General features: G+C 45.0%; 1 protein-coding gene across 4 annotated transcripts in view; it reads left to right on the top strand.

Moving 5' to 3' along the window:
• The window catches only part of PALM2AKAP2 (PALM2 and AKAP2 fusion), a 526,924-nt gene that overhangs the window by 288,121 nt on the left and 222,440 nt on the right, over window positions 1-16,363 (top strand). For all 4 annotated transcript variants that reach the window (XM_050943033.1, XM_050943031.1, XM_050943035.1 and 1 more), the window contains exons 5-7: window positions 414-528; window positions 1,667-1,688; window positions 13,976-14,077. In XM_050943033.1, the coding sequence (XP_050798990.1) occupies window positions 414-528; window positions 1,667-1,688; window positions 13,976-14,077 (239 nt within the window). The remainder of the gene's footprint in view (window positions 1-413; window positions 529-1,666; window positions 1,689-13,975; window positions 14,078-16,363) is intronic.

The raw sequence follows: 16,363 nt of genomic DNA, 5'->3' as shown, positions 1-16,363 counted from the left end.
CGTCCTTTTTGGTGTGGAAGGATTTGGAGATATTTATTCCTCCAAGTATTATTGCATGTTTATATACCTGCCCTACTGAGATTTCCAAAATGCAGCAGGAAGTGGGGGGTGTTAAATTAACAGGCAAATGTTCTGAGAAAAGTTGATCACATCCAAAATTCCCATCTTTTTGACATAGACCTTTCTATACCACAAATGCTGTAAGCCCTGTCTTCCCTCTAGCCTCTGCCTATGCCAAGAAACCATTTCTGAACAAGATTTTGAAGCTCCCCCACTGTCTCCTGACCTATTTAAGATCCTGATTAATACCTTCACAGCTGGGAAGCCAGTGTTCACTTACCGGGGTGATGCTGCCTTCAGATATCTAGTATGCCATTGAAATAAATTATGGATGGTTTTCCCATGTCTTCCAGGCTGGAACAAGAAATAGAGAAGCTAGAAAGTGAAGAATCCCAGATATCTGCCAAAGAGCAAATCATCTTGGAGAAACTAAAGGAGACAGAGAAATCCTTTGAGGACTTTCAAAAGGTACAAAAAAAGTTACAGTCTAAAAGAAAGTGAAGCCAAGGTGTAATACTGATTGAAAGCAGCGTTTGCAGTGTTATGTGTCTTTGCACAGTGGGAGAATAGCTGTGGAGAGTCTAATAAGAAGTGCACTGAGCAAGATCAAAATAACTCCAGTGCTTTCAAACCCACCTATCTAGGGCAGGTTATTTTGCTACTCATCTGCCTTTCCAAAGAGTGCTGGACTTCCTAGGCTTTTTTCGGGTGTGCCATTGGTATTCGGGGAGCGGTGGGGGTCTCTCCATTTCACTGGAGTGAAAGTGCAGGAATCCTGCAGCCATACTTAAGAAGACAGCAGCCAGATAATAAAAAGTCTGGTTGGAGAGAAATGACCCCCTCAGCCAGTCCAGAAGCACACCCGTACATAGACAATCTCTCCTATAGCCGCTGGGTGCATATTCTTCCCTTTGTTGGGGTCACTCCGTTGTGGATCCAGACCACATGCCACACTCTTGAATATTTCTTTTTACCTTGACCAGCAGGTGTTGTCATGTCAATGACACTAAGTATCCCCTTCCTCTCACCACCCAGCTGCCCTCAAGGTACAGCTGCTCTGCACACTTCTGTTGGCAGTGCGTAGACTATGCACACGCGTCGCCTCCTAGCATTGGTGTGAATAGCAGTGTAGCTGGCAACACACGGCATGGGTGAGGAAAGTCACACCTGAAGGGTGTGGGTACATAGGAGAGTTTATACTCTGCACAGCTCTCTATTCACCCAAGCCATAACTCCTTGTTTACACTACTGGATTTAGCAGCGTGGTGTCCCACGAGTGGAGCTCTTCCCCACTGCAGGCAAAGACTGCAATGGTGGGGGAAAGGCTCTGGCAGGGGCTGAGTCTTTTCCCCGCTGCCTCCTGCCTGCCTGAGTCTTTCACATACTGCTGCACGTAACCTGCTTTTCATGGCGGCATGTAGCTACCCATTCCCTATCTGCTGCTGCTATCATTGTGTAGACATATAGCCTTAGAGCTCAGTAGTTCTCTCCCGCTTTATAAGCCTCAAAGAGGTACACAGCAAACCCAAGATAATTCTAGAGTAAAAACTTGGAGACTTCGCATCACATGAAGGCCTGACTGACCCCCATATTTGTGTCTTTACAGAGCTTCTCACACCAGGATGGTGGTAAGTGCCTCTATACCACTACTTATAGCTACAGTTTTAACTGGTGATATGTAATAACAATGTGTTGCTAAGTGTTACAGGGTGAAGATTATTGTTTTTATAATTTGTTAGATGGGGTGAGGAGGGGGTTGCTTTGTTATTACTATGGCTGCCTGCTGAGTCAGGCTGCTGAAAAACCCAGGAGTCGGGAAGCCCAGACTCCCGAGTCGACCTCCAGGTGGGCTGTGGAGGAGCCTGGAAGCCCTGCCTCCATGGCAGCCCAGCTGGCAGTGTGCCTGGGAGCCTGGACTGCTGAGGAGTAGGAGAGCTTGTGGGAGGCAGGCTAGCTGACAGGAAACAAGGCAAGTTTCTGTCAAGTGCCTGGTGTCAGGAATCAGGGCCTGCGGCTGAGCCTGAGGCCAGGTAGCTGCCTTGCAGCTGAACACTCTAATTGCCTTTCAGTCACTCAGGTGGTTTGGGCATCACCAGACCTGCTCTTAAGGCCAGTGGCTGCGATCTCTTCTGTGCCTGCCTTGTTCCCAGCCATGCGCCTGCTCTACTCCAGTCCCCTCCAGCTCTGTTCGGTTCCTGCCTCTGCCTCTCACTCCAGCTCTGACCACCAGGCAAGATTGCCTATGCCCTGCTCCATGACGCCTGGTTTCCATCAAAGGTTTAATCGTAATAGACCTATTCCCATAGAATGTTTCTCTTTCCACAAATCGTCATTTTCTGATAGGAAAACATTCCTTCAGAAAATTTCCAACCAACTCTATATACATGCTAGGGAAATGAAGCCAGCAAAGGCTTATGCAGCCAACAGGGCATCCTACGATATTCATATCCTAGACCTCGCTGTCACATGCTACCAAATGCTGCAAATTCCTTTCACATACCATAGACTTAGGCCATGTCTACATCTAAAATTTTGCAGCGCTGGTTGTTACAGCTGTATTAGTACAGCTGTATAGGGCCAGCGCTGCAGAGTGGCCACACTTACAGCAACCAGCGCTGCAAGTGGTGTTAGATGTGGCCACACTGCAGCGCTGTTGGGCGGCTTCAAGGGAGGTTCGGGGAACGCGAGAGCAAACCGCGGCGAAGCTGGTCTCCTTTCCCGGTTTGCTCTCTCGTTCCCCGAACCCCGAGCAAGCAGGTCTCCTTCCCTGCGGTTTGCAGGGTGGTTCGGGGAACGAGAGAGCAAACCGCGGCGAAGCTGGTCTCCTTTCCTGGTTTGCTCTCGCGTTCCCGAACCACCCTGCAAACCGCAGGGAAGAAGACCTGCTTGTTCGGGGAACGCGAGAGCAAACCGCGGCGAAGCTGGTCTCCTTTCCCGGTTTGCTCTCGCATTCCCGAACCACCCTGCAAACCGCAGGGAAGGAGACCTGCTTGCTCGGGGTTCGGGGAACGCGAGAGCAAACCGAGAAAGGAGACCAGCTTCGCCGCGGTTTGCTCTCGCGTTTCCCGGAACCACCCTGCAAACCGCAGGGAAGGAGACCTGCTTGCTCGGGGTTCGGGGAACGCGAGAGCAAACCGCGGCGAAGCTGGTCTCCTTCCCCGGTTTGCTCTCGCGTTCCCGGAACCACCCAGCAAACCGCAGGGAAGGAGACCTGCTTGCTCGGGGTTCGGGGAACGCGAGAGCAAGCCGGGGAAGGAGACCAGCTTGATTACCAGAGGCTTCCTCAGGTATGCTGGGATACCTGCTTATTCCACGGAGGTCAAGAAAAGCGCTGGTAAGTGTCTATATTTGATTACCAGCGCTGGATCACCAGCGCTGGATCCTCTACACCCGAGACAAAACGGGAGTACGGCCAGCGCTGCAAACAGGGAGTTGCAGCGCTGGTGGTGCCCTGCAGATGTGTACACCTCCTAAGTTGCAGCGCTGTAACTCCCTCACCAGCGCTGCAACTTTCTGATGTAGACAAGCCCTTAGAGACACTCCCCCTTGTGTGGTGTGCTGTCACAGTGTTCATAAGCAGTTCAATAAAATGACGATTACTCTTCATTTAGATTAATAACTTGTGTTGATTACATTTAGATTACTTCCCAGAGTAAGTACATTCTCTGTGTGATACTCTCACCGATAGAAAAGATTGCTTTGACGGCTGTGTCTACATAATAACTAGTTTATGGATTCAATGAGAGCCTTTCACAGACCCCTTAGACATAGTCTTTGGACTAGTGCACTGCGGCTGTGTACAGAGTTACAGTGTAACACGTATTGGGGACTGATCCAGAGACTACTGAAGTAAATGGGAAAACTCCCAGTGACATCAGCGGGCTTTGCACCAAGGCTCATTCTGCTGTGCTCTCCCCAAAGGAACACATTAATTCACTTTTCAGTGGTGCCCAAGCTCAGCATCAGGCCCTGATTAACATGAGTAAGTACTTCTGGTTAGGAATGGAGAAACTGACTTGACTGTCTCAAGAACCTACTCCAGACCTCAGCCAAATACTTCCAGCCTTCAGCCAAAGCTTCTCTGGACTTGTTTGGCAACCAGGTTTTCTAATGAGCTTCCCTCAGCTGGAAAAGAAACACTACCAGCGTGAGTAGCTTTCCTTGTCGTAGTTTGGTTCTTTTGCTTCTGATTCAATAGAATGTAAACTACCACTAATAAAAAAACTAGCCTGTGTTGCTCCAGCCCGACTTTACCTAACCAGCCCACCCATCCCCATGCTCTATAAAATACCCAAGCAGACCAGTGTCCTCCATTAGTATTTTATTATTATTATTCATTGGGCACCATTGCTGGACGGATTCTCCTTCTCTTGACAACTTCAAGTGAAGACATTCCAGAAGAAATGTTTTAAGCAAACACAAGTCATTGGGCTCAGTGCAGAAGTAACTGGGTGTGATTCTAAGGCCAGTGCTATGCAGGAAGTCAGAGTGGATGATCTAATAGCCCATCATGCCTTAAAGTCTATGAATTATAAATCACTGTACTATATGCTGTTCATCAACAGATGAAGGCACCATCCTTGCCCATAGGAACTAAATTATGCTGAAAGGCTGAAGAGAGAGAGGTCATTGGACGTGTTTCCAGAGTAAGGGACAGCATGGAGGAAAGATGAGAAAACCGGGGGTGGGAGGGAATACAGAAGGGACATTTAGGCTCCAATTGTAGAAAGGCTAATGCCCATGTCTAACTTTACTCATGTGAGTAGTCCCATTGAGCTCAGTGTGATTACTCACAGTCCACAGAGGTAAGCTCATGAGCTAGTCTTTGCAGGATCAGGCCTGAGGAAGCAGGCCTGGGAGAAGTATAGGCAGCAGGAAGAGAATGACTAGTGGGAATCGATGACAGAGATGTAGACAGGACTGCAGCTGTGTAAAGCCTAGAAGTTGAGCTTGACAGAAAGGAGGAGAGGGACCTAACGGAGATATTTTGGGCCGGATGCTCATCTGTAGAACCCCTCCCATCCTGATGCTGCTCTGCACTGAGACAACAGCCTCAAGGGTCCCCGATTGCACCCAGGTTTTACCAGAGTATATAGGGCAGCGTGGCCACATCTTCTTCCTCCCAGCCATGCCCCTTGTTCCAGTTGCAGGGATGGGAAGAGAGATGTAGAAGCTACTACCAAAGCTCTGCAAGGAAACCCCTCCAAGCAGGGCAGATCCTCCAGGGGCTTGGTCTACTGTATTTAAAGCAACCTTGCACTACTGGAGCAGTATAAAGTTGCCCTGAGGCAGAGGATGATCTGGCCTCTGCAGAGGGAAGAGAAGGAAGATGATTTTAGCAGTAGCATTTTTTGCTGGGCATTGGCAAGATGATACGCTGAGATTCCAGACAGGAGGGACTTGTCAGTCAAGACAATGTGTCTCCACTCAAACAATGTGTCTCCACTCAAAGGCCTCTGAGTAGATACAGCATAAAACAGGATACTCAAACCATGGGTCTTTAAATAGTATTATCAACATGTCTACAGGATTTCCCACCTACACCTCTACCTCGATATAACACTGTCCTTGGGAGCCAAAAAATCTTACCGTGTTATAGGTGAGACCATGTTATATTGAACTTGCTTTGATCCGCCGGAGTGCACAGCCCTGCCCCGCTGGAGTGCTGCTTTACCACGTTATATCCAAATTCATGTTATATCAGATCACGTTATATCGAGGTAGTGGTATTTTCAAATGCAACCAAACCTAGATTGTGGGGCAAGCCCTGAGTTGGAGTCAGAAGGGATCACAAGGCTGCCTTTTTTTGGTGGGGAGGAATGGACTGAAGGGATTCCTGTAAATTTCAGCCGGAGAAGCGTGGTAATTTTTGCTTTTACACAATGGGTGGCAACGTGCACTCTGCTGCCAGTGTCCCTGGCAGTGTGTTTATTGGCTCACATGGTCCTTGTTGATGAGGCAGTTGGGATTGAGTCACTTGGATCACCTCAAACAAAAATACCACATGTGGGGCACCATCTATTTTAGGCAGAGAAGTTATCTAAGTTTTGCTGCAGGGATAGAGAAGGAACCTGAGCCTGCCTTTGCCCAGCAGGAAGAATTAAAATATGCATTGGGGAAGAGTGCCAGCTGATCTAAATCAAAGGGCCTCCCTTCACTGATGCAGGCTACAGTTCTCTCTCCTCTTTTAAATGCTGTTTTATTGGAAACGTTTATAGGCTGCTGGTGGTGAGAGGATTTTTTTGTAAGAGTAAGAGGCCATCAGACATTCCTGAGGCCATCCTAACATATGTCAGGCTTTATCTTGCCTACAGGTGTCCAAAAGGAATTCTACCTGCAGGGCAGGATACATCTTTGCCAGTTAGGAGACTTTATTATACAATTGTTATTGTTTGGCCTTGCTTTGAAGCATCTGGAATTGGCCATTGCCAGAGGAGGGACACCAGAATAGAGACAAAGCCAGCAAGGCAAATGTTTTGTTCCTAGGGTGAATGCTTCTGATTGTGACAGGCACTGTGAAAGCTGGGGCAGGGCTCTCTGCACCCCTTCTTACTCCACCCATCCCCCACATGTACCTGTGCAGGGCCAGCCACAGCCAGACATTTAGCCCAGACATTTCTAACATGAGTTCTTACCCTTAATCACCTACATCCATACACGGGCACCTATATACCGGGTGACCTGATTTTCTGCTTTCTGGTACCAAAGTCAATGGCAGTTGCAAGTGCTCAGCACCTTTGAAAACCTGGCTACTTATATTTTGGGGCCAGATAGTCAAAGATATTTAGGCACAAAGGCGCAGATAGTTTTCAAAAGCACCTAGGTGAGTTAGGCACCCAGCTCTGCTTGATTTCAATGGATGCTAGGCACTTAGACACTTTTGTAAATACAATTTGGTACCTATCTGCACCTTTGTATGAAAAAATGCCTTTCTAAAACTGATCCTAAGTGTCTCAAAGTAGGCAACCCCAGTTATAAAATGGTGGCTGGGGTATTTTCCGGGTTTATCATAGCACCCTCTCTAGTGGTGCTTCTCAAGGATCCAAAAGTGACTTCTTTCATTAAAGTTTACCTACATCTTGAGACTGACTTTCCTCCCAAGTTAGCAAGAAGCAGGATTTTGCAGAGGTTGACAAGAATGTCCATAGAGTTGGAAGGGACCTCAGAAGGTCATCTAGTCCAACCCCCTGCTCAATGCAGGACCAATCCCCAGATTTTTACCCCAGTTCCCCCAAATGGTCCCCTCAAGGATTGAACTCACAACCCTTAGTTTAGTAGGCCAATGCTCAAACCACTGAGCTATCCCTTCCCCCAATTCAAAGCTGCTGCAAACTAAAACTAAGCTTTTATAATATAAATAGATAATCAGAGCAAAAATACAGCTGGTGAGATGTGTGCCTACCATCATCATAACCGCTTCACTTGTATGTTATATTGCTGCTCCTCGCCCTTCATCTGTTCCTTGTCCTTAGATTATAAACTCTTCAGGGCAAGGACCAGAGCTTCCTATACATGATATCACGAATGAACCATTAAGCCGCTTGTGCTCTGCTCTCCCAGAGAAAGTACATGTTGCAAGCCCGCCACATGGAGGATCTTTGACCAAAGATCAGTGTTTGGCAAAAATTAATAATCTTTTTTCTTTCTGCCGTCTGAACAGGAGACAAGTTAGTAAGCACAACCTATAGCTGATCTCAGTAGGAAGAAACGGGTATGTGGCCAATAGGGAGCTGTCTCGTTATGTAAATTTTTAAACATCTTTCAGAGGAAATAGAAACAGCTGAACTGCTGCAGCCCAACCATCTCTCTGACCATCACCACTGCCAGATCACTCAGAGGAAAGGGCAAGGAAACCTGTGATGGACAATGAAGGAATAACCTGCTAAAGCACAGAGCCGAGTGGCCATCTAGCACTCCTGACTCTCATGTCAATTGCTTGCACCCTCTGGAGTCACAGAGTTTAAGGCCAGAAGGGACCACCAGATCATCTAGTCTGATCTCCTGTACAGCACAGGCCACCAACATCCACACTCAGGCCACCCGACATCAGACAAAAGCATTACAGCCCTGAGGAGACACAACTAGTATGTGCCACGGGCCGCAAAAAGAGGGGCTGAAGTGCTCCAATGCTCCAGGCCCATGAACCGGCAGGACGTTCATGTGAGAGATGCCCAGATGATCCAGGCAAGTGACCCATGCCCCATGCTGCAGAGTCCATAAACCAGAGAATAAATTGCTCTGTGCTCATGTTTTTTCTATCTGAGACACTGGCTGTTGAACATCTTCCTTTTAATTCAAACATCAGAAAAATGACTCATGGATCAAAGAGACGTCAGGTTGAATTGGAAGATGGAAAAAGACATCTTTTCTATTTCTAAATGACCATTTTTGAACTCTAAGTCAATGAGGCAAATAAACATCACTCCAACGTTGTCACTTTCCACAGCCTAACTGCACTTTGACCGACTGCTTCAGCTCACCTGGTGAGAGGACGCCGAAGGGAAATGACTAGGCTGGGGACAGCAGGCCTGTCACATGCTGACTCTTACATTGGCATACTACAGCCAGCTCACAGCATATCAGTGCCCTGGTGGCACATCGCAGACAAAGAGCTGACAAACCTTTAATTTAAACAAGGCATGAGATGTGCTACAAAATGCAACAGCTCTCACTGCACAATGCTGCAATGGACATTGGAGACACGGTATAGAGCTGGGCTCGATGTATACCGTGTTTACTCGATTAGGCTAGGATTACAGAGAGCAATTACTAAGTATAAGCCACATTCAGATCTGGTGGAACTCCTTGGATTGGAGCTCCATCAGGAATGAACTTGACCCTAGTATCTCTTGGCCGTACATGTTTTTACTAAGCTCATTACAGCCTGCTGTCTTAACCAATAGAACAGTAAGCACAATTGCAGTGACACAATGGGTTTTGCAAGTTGCTGTTAATAAACGGAATGATTGAGAAGATGCTACTAGACTGGACATGAAGAGACAAGTATGAAGAGACAAGGAAAACACACTGGGCCAGATTCATTGCTGGCATAATTCCATTGACTTCAGAGGAGTTTCATTAAGAATGAACATGGCCTGCAATAGATTTAAGGCATGTCTACACTGTCGTTTAAGAAAGATGCCCTCCTAAGCAACGCAAGTTACAGTGACCTAAGCGCTGTCCACTCCAGCACTATGTCAGTGGGAGACGCTTTCCAGGCAACAGCTTCTGCCTCTTGTGGAGATGATTATGCCGATAGGAGCATGCTCTGTCTTCAGCATAGAGCATCTTCACCAGGCATGCTGCAGTAACGCCGCTGCACCTGTGTAGCGCTTCTAGTGTAGACTTGCCTTTAGGCACAAACCTGTGGGTGGATTAAACATGAATCAGAGTTTGTCTGGCAAAACGACAGTCCCGGAAACCCGACTCATACCGTGTTCCTCACATAGAGATGCTTGGAAAAGATAGAGCAGGATCCATTACCATTTCCTTTGCCCTGTTCACAGTCAGAGGTCTAAAACCAAATTAGCAAGATGGACGCAGAGATCTTCAAAAGAGTTGTGTGGATTTTTGTTGTCTTTAACTCATTCCTCCTGTTCATTGCTTTTCAGCTGTAGATTTTTTTTATTAATCTTTTTATTGGCTCCATCTCCATTAAAATGTCCAAATGCCACATTTACAATAATGTTGGTCACTCAGATATACCCCCAAACCAAAGCGTAATGAAATCCAGGCCTTTCAGCCAAACTTGATTTTTAATCCTTTGGAAATCGGGACACCCTGTGGCCCATATTCTGATCTCCATTACATATTTGTAAATCCAGTGTAGCTGCATGGAGTTGCTCTAGATGTATCAACGTGTGCCAGTTCTGCTCCATGGAATTCTAGAGGGTGGCACAGGTATAACGGTGAACAGACTCTGGTCTCCAAGGCTGGAATTTTCAGAAGAGCTCTGCTCGTGTTTAGGCACCAAAATAAGCAACCAGATTTTCAAAAGAACTCACTGTGTTGGGTGAGGAGCTGACATGAACATCTAGTCACAGGTATCTCCATAGGAGCTGCAGGCTACTGAGCATTTTTGTAAATCTAGCCTAACGTATGTGCCTTCATGAGTGCTGAGCTCGTTTGCAAGCCTGGCCCGGTTTCTGGGTATTGAGCCCTTGAAAACCTGCCCTGAGCTCTTAGGAGATGTGGCTCTATATGTTTTCCTAAGCACTCATTTGGCTGATGGTGTGGAAAATGCCCTAATCCTAAAGTTTAATGTGTTGTAAGTAACTCGCAATACCAGGGCTCCAATTTTAAGAATGTTTTAAATAATCTAAACACACCAAAAGTAGGAAGCAAAATATCCCCATCCACTTAAAGAAACAAATTGATTCATATTTTTTCCACTTATGCACTGTAGCACCTTTTACCTGAACAAACATTAACTAAACCTCAGACCACCCCTGTGAAGTAGGTCGATTGTGTCCATTGTAAAGATGCAAAGTAAAATGTTAGGTAGAAAGAGGTTGAGGGATGTGACCAAGGTCAGACAGTAAGGTGGCAGCAGTTCTATAACAACATCGTTCTTTTCATCTTCAGTTTGTTTTAGGAACATGGTTTTCATCCACACTGGCAATTCTTATGGTCTATTTCAGATGGTGGCCAGCACCACCTGCTGTAAAGGAAGGAGTAAGAACCCCACAGTAACAGATGTGGATAATCTGCCTGCTACATTAGATCTCATCCTAGTCTTTGATAGTTAGAGCTTGGCTTAAGCCCTGATGCGCAGTGTTTAATACCCCTTCTGTATAATATAAACCTAGCTAACCCCCGTAGCACCCTGTCGTTAGGATAATTATTATTCCTTTTTTAAAGATGGGGAAAGCAGAGCAAAGAAATGAAGTGATTTGCCCAAGGCCCTAGAGAGATTTACTGTTGGAGAAGGAATTGCAACACAGATGTCCTGGTACCGAGTTTTCTGTTCCAACTAGACCCTCCATAGTCTGGTTGAACAACCATTTATTGGATTTCCATTGCTTCCAGAACAAACTGCTTCATGTTCTGGCACATAGGAAAGAGCCAGCCATTCTGCGTGTGGAAAACGGATTTCAGAAACTTGCTGATGCAGATTCCCAGAATCACTGCACAAAGGAACGGTACTCGTGTTTCAAAAGCAAGAAACCTTGTAAAAGAGAGAGCAGCTGTTACTGTCCATTGCTCAGTGAGCTGTGTCCTAAATAATTGTTTCTCTCAGGCCTTATTGCAGCAAAACAAAAAAGCTTTCAGATGGCACTATGCATTTAAAACAGACAGCCCAGTTCGGGAGGCTTACGTTTGCCTGCTGAGGTGTGAAATAAAGAATATTTCCCAAACCCAGCTCTTGCTTTCAAAGGCACTTGGTACAAATCGCATATATGTGTTTCTATGAGGAATGTGGGTTCTGTAGTGGTGACCGATGCTGGATTGGCCGTTTTAGATAATGCCATTCTCCATTTACACCCACAATGGATACTGCATGAGCAGTGGCAATGGAAGTTTCCTCACTCAATTAAGGCGCCACAGCCAAGAGCGGGAGGAAGACTTCTAGGTTGTCAGCTCCATAATACTCGCCCATGATTATAATTCACCAATTGTGCAGCTTTACTGATGATACCAGTGATGGAGGCTCTAGTGTAGACCTCAGGCCCTTTTACCACCACGTCCTGACTTTCCTAGCACAGACACCGCTTCAGAGATCAGAGCGTAATTCAGCCTTCAGACCCCTTTTCTGCTTCACCTTTTTACTGAGTCTACCAACAATTGTGATGGTGGGTTTTGTGAGGTGCACATTTGCGCACAAAGAAATAGATGAAGCAGCCACCAAATGAATTCTTAATCCTGATTTCTCCCCCTCCTGCATGGGTCCACTCACAGACAGACGCTGCACAGACCTTCCCATCTCTTCTGTTTATAAGCTATGAGAGAGACCAAAGCAGGCAGATTTTTTTCCCCTCCAGTATTTATTGTTTTAACAAGACTAGTATACGCCAGACTTAGAAGAAACAACATCATTTATATTTTTTAACCCCAAGGACTGGAAGATTTGAGTTTTGAGAGAACAGAGAATTCAGAATTTCTTATTTACCATAACATTTGGTGAATATTATAGATTTTGGCAAAATTCTGAGGGTGGCAGAGAAAATTGCCTTGTCTTGCTCCTGAGCTTCTCTCAAAAGGATGGTCCAGTGATAGGATGATAGCCTGGGGCTTGGTAGACCTGGGTTCATTTCCCTACTCTGACACAGTCTTCCTGTCTGACCATGACCAAGTCACTTAGTCCCGTGCTGTCTCGTTACCTCATCTATAAAATGAGGATAGTATCACTTTCCTAGCTCCCAAAGGTGTTATGAGTATAAATACATTAAAGGCTGTGAGGCACTCAGGTATTACTTCAAGGAAGGGATATTTGAGTACCTCAGATAGATAGAACTTGTCACCAGAGGAGGTGGAAAGTTCCACAATGTAGAGACAGAGGTGGACCATTCTGATTGAAATAAACCAAGATCAAGAAGTTATAATGAAATCTATAATGCCAAACACCTTGCAGTACAAAGTGAGATTGAAAATCAGGGACCCCAGGAAACAGTCTCTATATGTCGCATTTCAGTAGGGGTGGGGTCGGTAAATGTACCATGCCATAGATAAGATTTATTTTTTTACCAGAGGCTGTGAGGGAGGCACATTTCTGACTGAAGATAGCAATAAAGACATCTTTCTGTCTCTGTAATTGAGTGAGAAGGGGGCCTCACTCCAGGATCGTTATACATATTGTTCCCTGGGGGACCAGGAATCACTAGACTATAGGATTTCAGGGGATCAATGCAGCGATCAGCAGAGTGAGGCAAACAGCTGTGCCTGGAAATATGGAGTCGATTTAACAAACCACAGGAAATACACCTTGTGTCCATACGTCAGTGTTGCTTCAGGAATCAAAATATGGTATTTCTTCTTCCATCTAGCATGCAAACATCCTGGATAATTACTTTGTCTTGTGTGCTTAAACCCAGAAACAAGTTCCTAGAGCAGGAGCCTGAGAACTTCTGACTCTGCCATTGGCTGGTAGCGTGACCTTGGGCAAGTCACTTAACCTATCCGTGTGTAATTTAGGAATCTGTAAGCATTTCCCTTAATTTACCTCCCAGCAGCACTGTTGTGAGGTTTAGTCAATATTTCTTGACCACTTTCAAGTCCCATTTCAACAAGTTACTGAAGCATGTGCCCAATTGTAAGCATGTGAGTAGTTCTACTGAAGTTAATGCTTCACGTTAGGCTCTTGTTGACTCAGGGCCAGAGGGCTTTGGCTGAAGGGTGGCACTGTGGAACTGGAAGGTGTTATATTCCCACCGAATGTCAAGTGAGCATGGGATCAACCAGCATGGAGACAGTATTTCCCTTACAGGTTAAACTTCAGCCAAATGCCAGCTCACCAACCTATAAAACACAAAACTAATATGACTGATATAAGGCATGACTGATATAGAGGAGCTGGCCTGTCATGCCATTTGATCACTCAGTTACCTCCAGAGTGTTTAAACCTCATGTTATATGAGTATTTCTCTATAAAAACATCCTTTATTCTACCCATTACATGGGGTTCATTCTTCTGTTGAGGTCACTGACCTGATAAAATCCAGAAGCGCCTGACAAATAGTTTGATGTGTGCAGCTGACACAACGTTTGAGTCATCTAGATGTGTTCCCTCCTACCTCAGCTAGTCTACTGAACAGCAATCACATGACAGTGACTTTGCACTTTGTTTACTTTGATCCAATTATCCAGTACAAAGCTCTGATGTCTATTGTTTGGGTTGATAAGTTAACACTCTGCTGTCTAAGCAATGAAGCCACGAGGGCTCATAACATTAACTGTATTTTCTGTTCTCTGACACCAGATGCAGTAAATTACATTTACTCCCAGATCCCCGAACTCCCAACCCTCTATTCACGAACAGCAGAGCCAGTTCCTGGTTGGGACAGATCAAGCAGGGTAACTGGTAAGTCTCAAGGAGATCTGTATTCTATTAGTCAATCCAAACTTCTGTTTATATATATATATATTAACCTTAATGGGACTGGTGCCCAGATATAGTTTAAATGCCACATGATTTTTATTTTGTGAACAAGTCGAGGCTCTTTGAACAGCAGCAAGCAATTTCAAAGACATTTATTTATATTACATAGCTTGTGAGTCCTAAAAAATAGCATTGTACACTTGGCAGATTTCTTTTTAATGGAAGCATTCAGCTTGATTCTCTCTCCATCTCTGCTGATGTAAATGTGTGGAATGTGGGCCATGATAATAGCACCTGTCCTGCACCCACACAATTTCCATTGAGATGAACGAGACACATCCACCCACACACACACACACGACTCAATATGTGCGTAAAACCTTACAGAACAGAAAGGAGCTGTTTATTTCAGCACAATGCTTAACACTTTAGGGGGCAAAAAAAGATGTTACATGCCTGTGTGTTTTAGGCTGGGGTTACAGAATTTCAGCCTCAGTGCGTTTCTAAACTGGAGCAATTTATGAGCAAGATCCTAGCTGTTGATTTTACTTATCTTTTCAATATTGTTCTATTCAAAACCATATGCTCCATGCATTAATGCCAACATGCAGCTCGATACGTCATTGCCATCCCAGAGTAGCAATAACGAAAGAGGGTACATTGGCATTCCAGTTATTTCATGCAACAAGAGAGTGTATCAATTTGAGGTGCTATCCACAAATGGGGACCCTTCATTTGATTGAGCTCCTCTTTTCAGGGCACCCAGAAAGGACATCTCAGTGCTAAATCTGACCCGCCTTAGACAGAGATTGATACATCTCATTTGTCTGTGTGCTTCTTGCTCCATTGTGTCAAAAACACGAAAAGAATAGTCTCTGCTATCCTCCATAACATATCCTAAAAGCTCGGCCTGCTTGTGTATTTCCTTGAAACTGGACTTCATGCACTGCAACAGCTTAAAGGATAGGGCAAGCAGCTCATACAGTCAAGATTCTTTAACATAAGCTTTGTTTTATTACATGTTTAAAGTTTGTTGAAAACATCTTTTTAAAAAGTAACAGACTTGATAGTTCAGGAAGAAGCAGTACGCCTTAAGATGTACTCTGGGATGTTGTTCTTGTGAAATATTAAATCAGGTTACATTGTAATTAAACTTGTACAGAAAGTGTACTAACAGTAATGCAGGCTCTCATCTTCAAGTACTGTTGTACTTTCAACGCTTCACTATCAACCAATTTCCAGCCGTATTTATAAGTTTTGCTTTTTGCTGTTTGATAAGAACTGCAAAAACAAAAATTAATCACATGGTTTATTTTTCAACAACTTTTGGAAGTATTATGCTAGATTCCCATTTCATCTGCAAGAAGATTAACAAAAGCAAAGGTTAGCAAAGTTCTCTCGTTCTGCTTTTCCAGTGGGGATACATTTTAGCAAGGGTCTGCTTATAAAGGGTGGAATTGTGGAATATTTGCTTATATCAATGTGCATTTACTCATAGGAGTAGTTTTAATCAAGTCATTGGCACTATTTCTGTGAGTAAGAGCTAACTAATGTAAGAGTCCCAGGTGCGACATTCTGAAATCAAGCTGAAGGGAATAAAGGAATCTGTAACAATGACAATAAGCTCCCAAATCAGTGCCTTAATATTTAAAGATATAACCCCATCTGTTAATTTCTAACACAGATGAGCAGTGAGAAAACAGTTCCTTCCTTCCAACTAGTGTTTTAAATGGTCATTGAATGGCAATCTTCCAAGTGTTCTGAATTCTTTTGAAATTCTGACCCTAAATGCCTAGGAGATCATTGTACATCAAGAGTGGACATCTGGACAAAGAGATGCATCTTGCAACTCTTTCTAAATGTGGACAAGTTGGTACTTATTTGTATTTCTGGAGACCTTATTCCAAAAGGGTGGAGGCTCTGAGTCCTGCAAGGTCAGATATAGATGCTGGCACAGTCTTCAATCCTTCCATAGGTGCAATTCCCATTGACTTCATTTGGGTGTTCCGCACTTGGAGGACTTCGAAAATCACAGCCCTGTTCTGCATTAAACAATCTGAACTGCCTCACAGCTGAAACAGACACTCCATTTGAAAATGACAGCAACTTTTCCATGACTGAGCGGGGAAGTGTTTGCTCACTAGGAGCCTGAGCATTTCAGAGTGATCAGGTGACTTGCTCAATATCAGAAATCAAAGTCAGGGCAGAACCAGTACTGGAACCCTGAGGTTCTGACTCCTAGCCCCAGGCCCTAGCCCCTAGATGACA

Source organism: Gopherus flavomarginatus, chromosome 3 (genome assembly GCF_025201925.1).
Source record: "Gopherus flavomarginatus isolate rGopFla2 chromosome 3, rGopFla2.mat.asm, whole genome shotgun sequence".
NCBI classification, from domain to species: Eukaryota; Metazoa; Chordata; order Testudines; family Testudinidae; genus Gopherus; species Gopherus flavomarginatus.
Note: the sequence above shows the minus strand (reverse complement) of the source record. Positions and strands in the feature narration are given on the sequence as shown.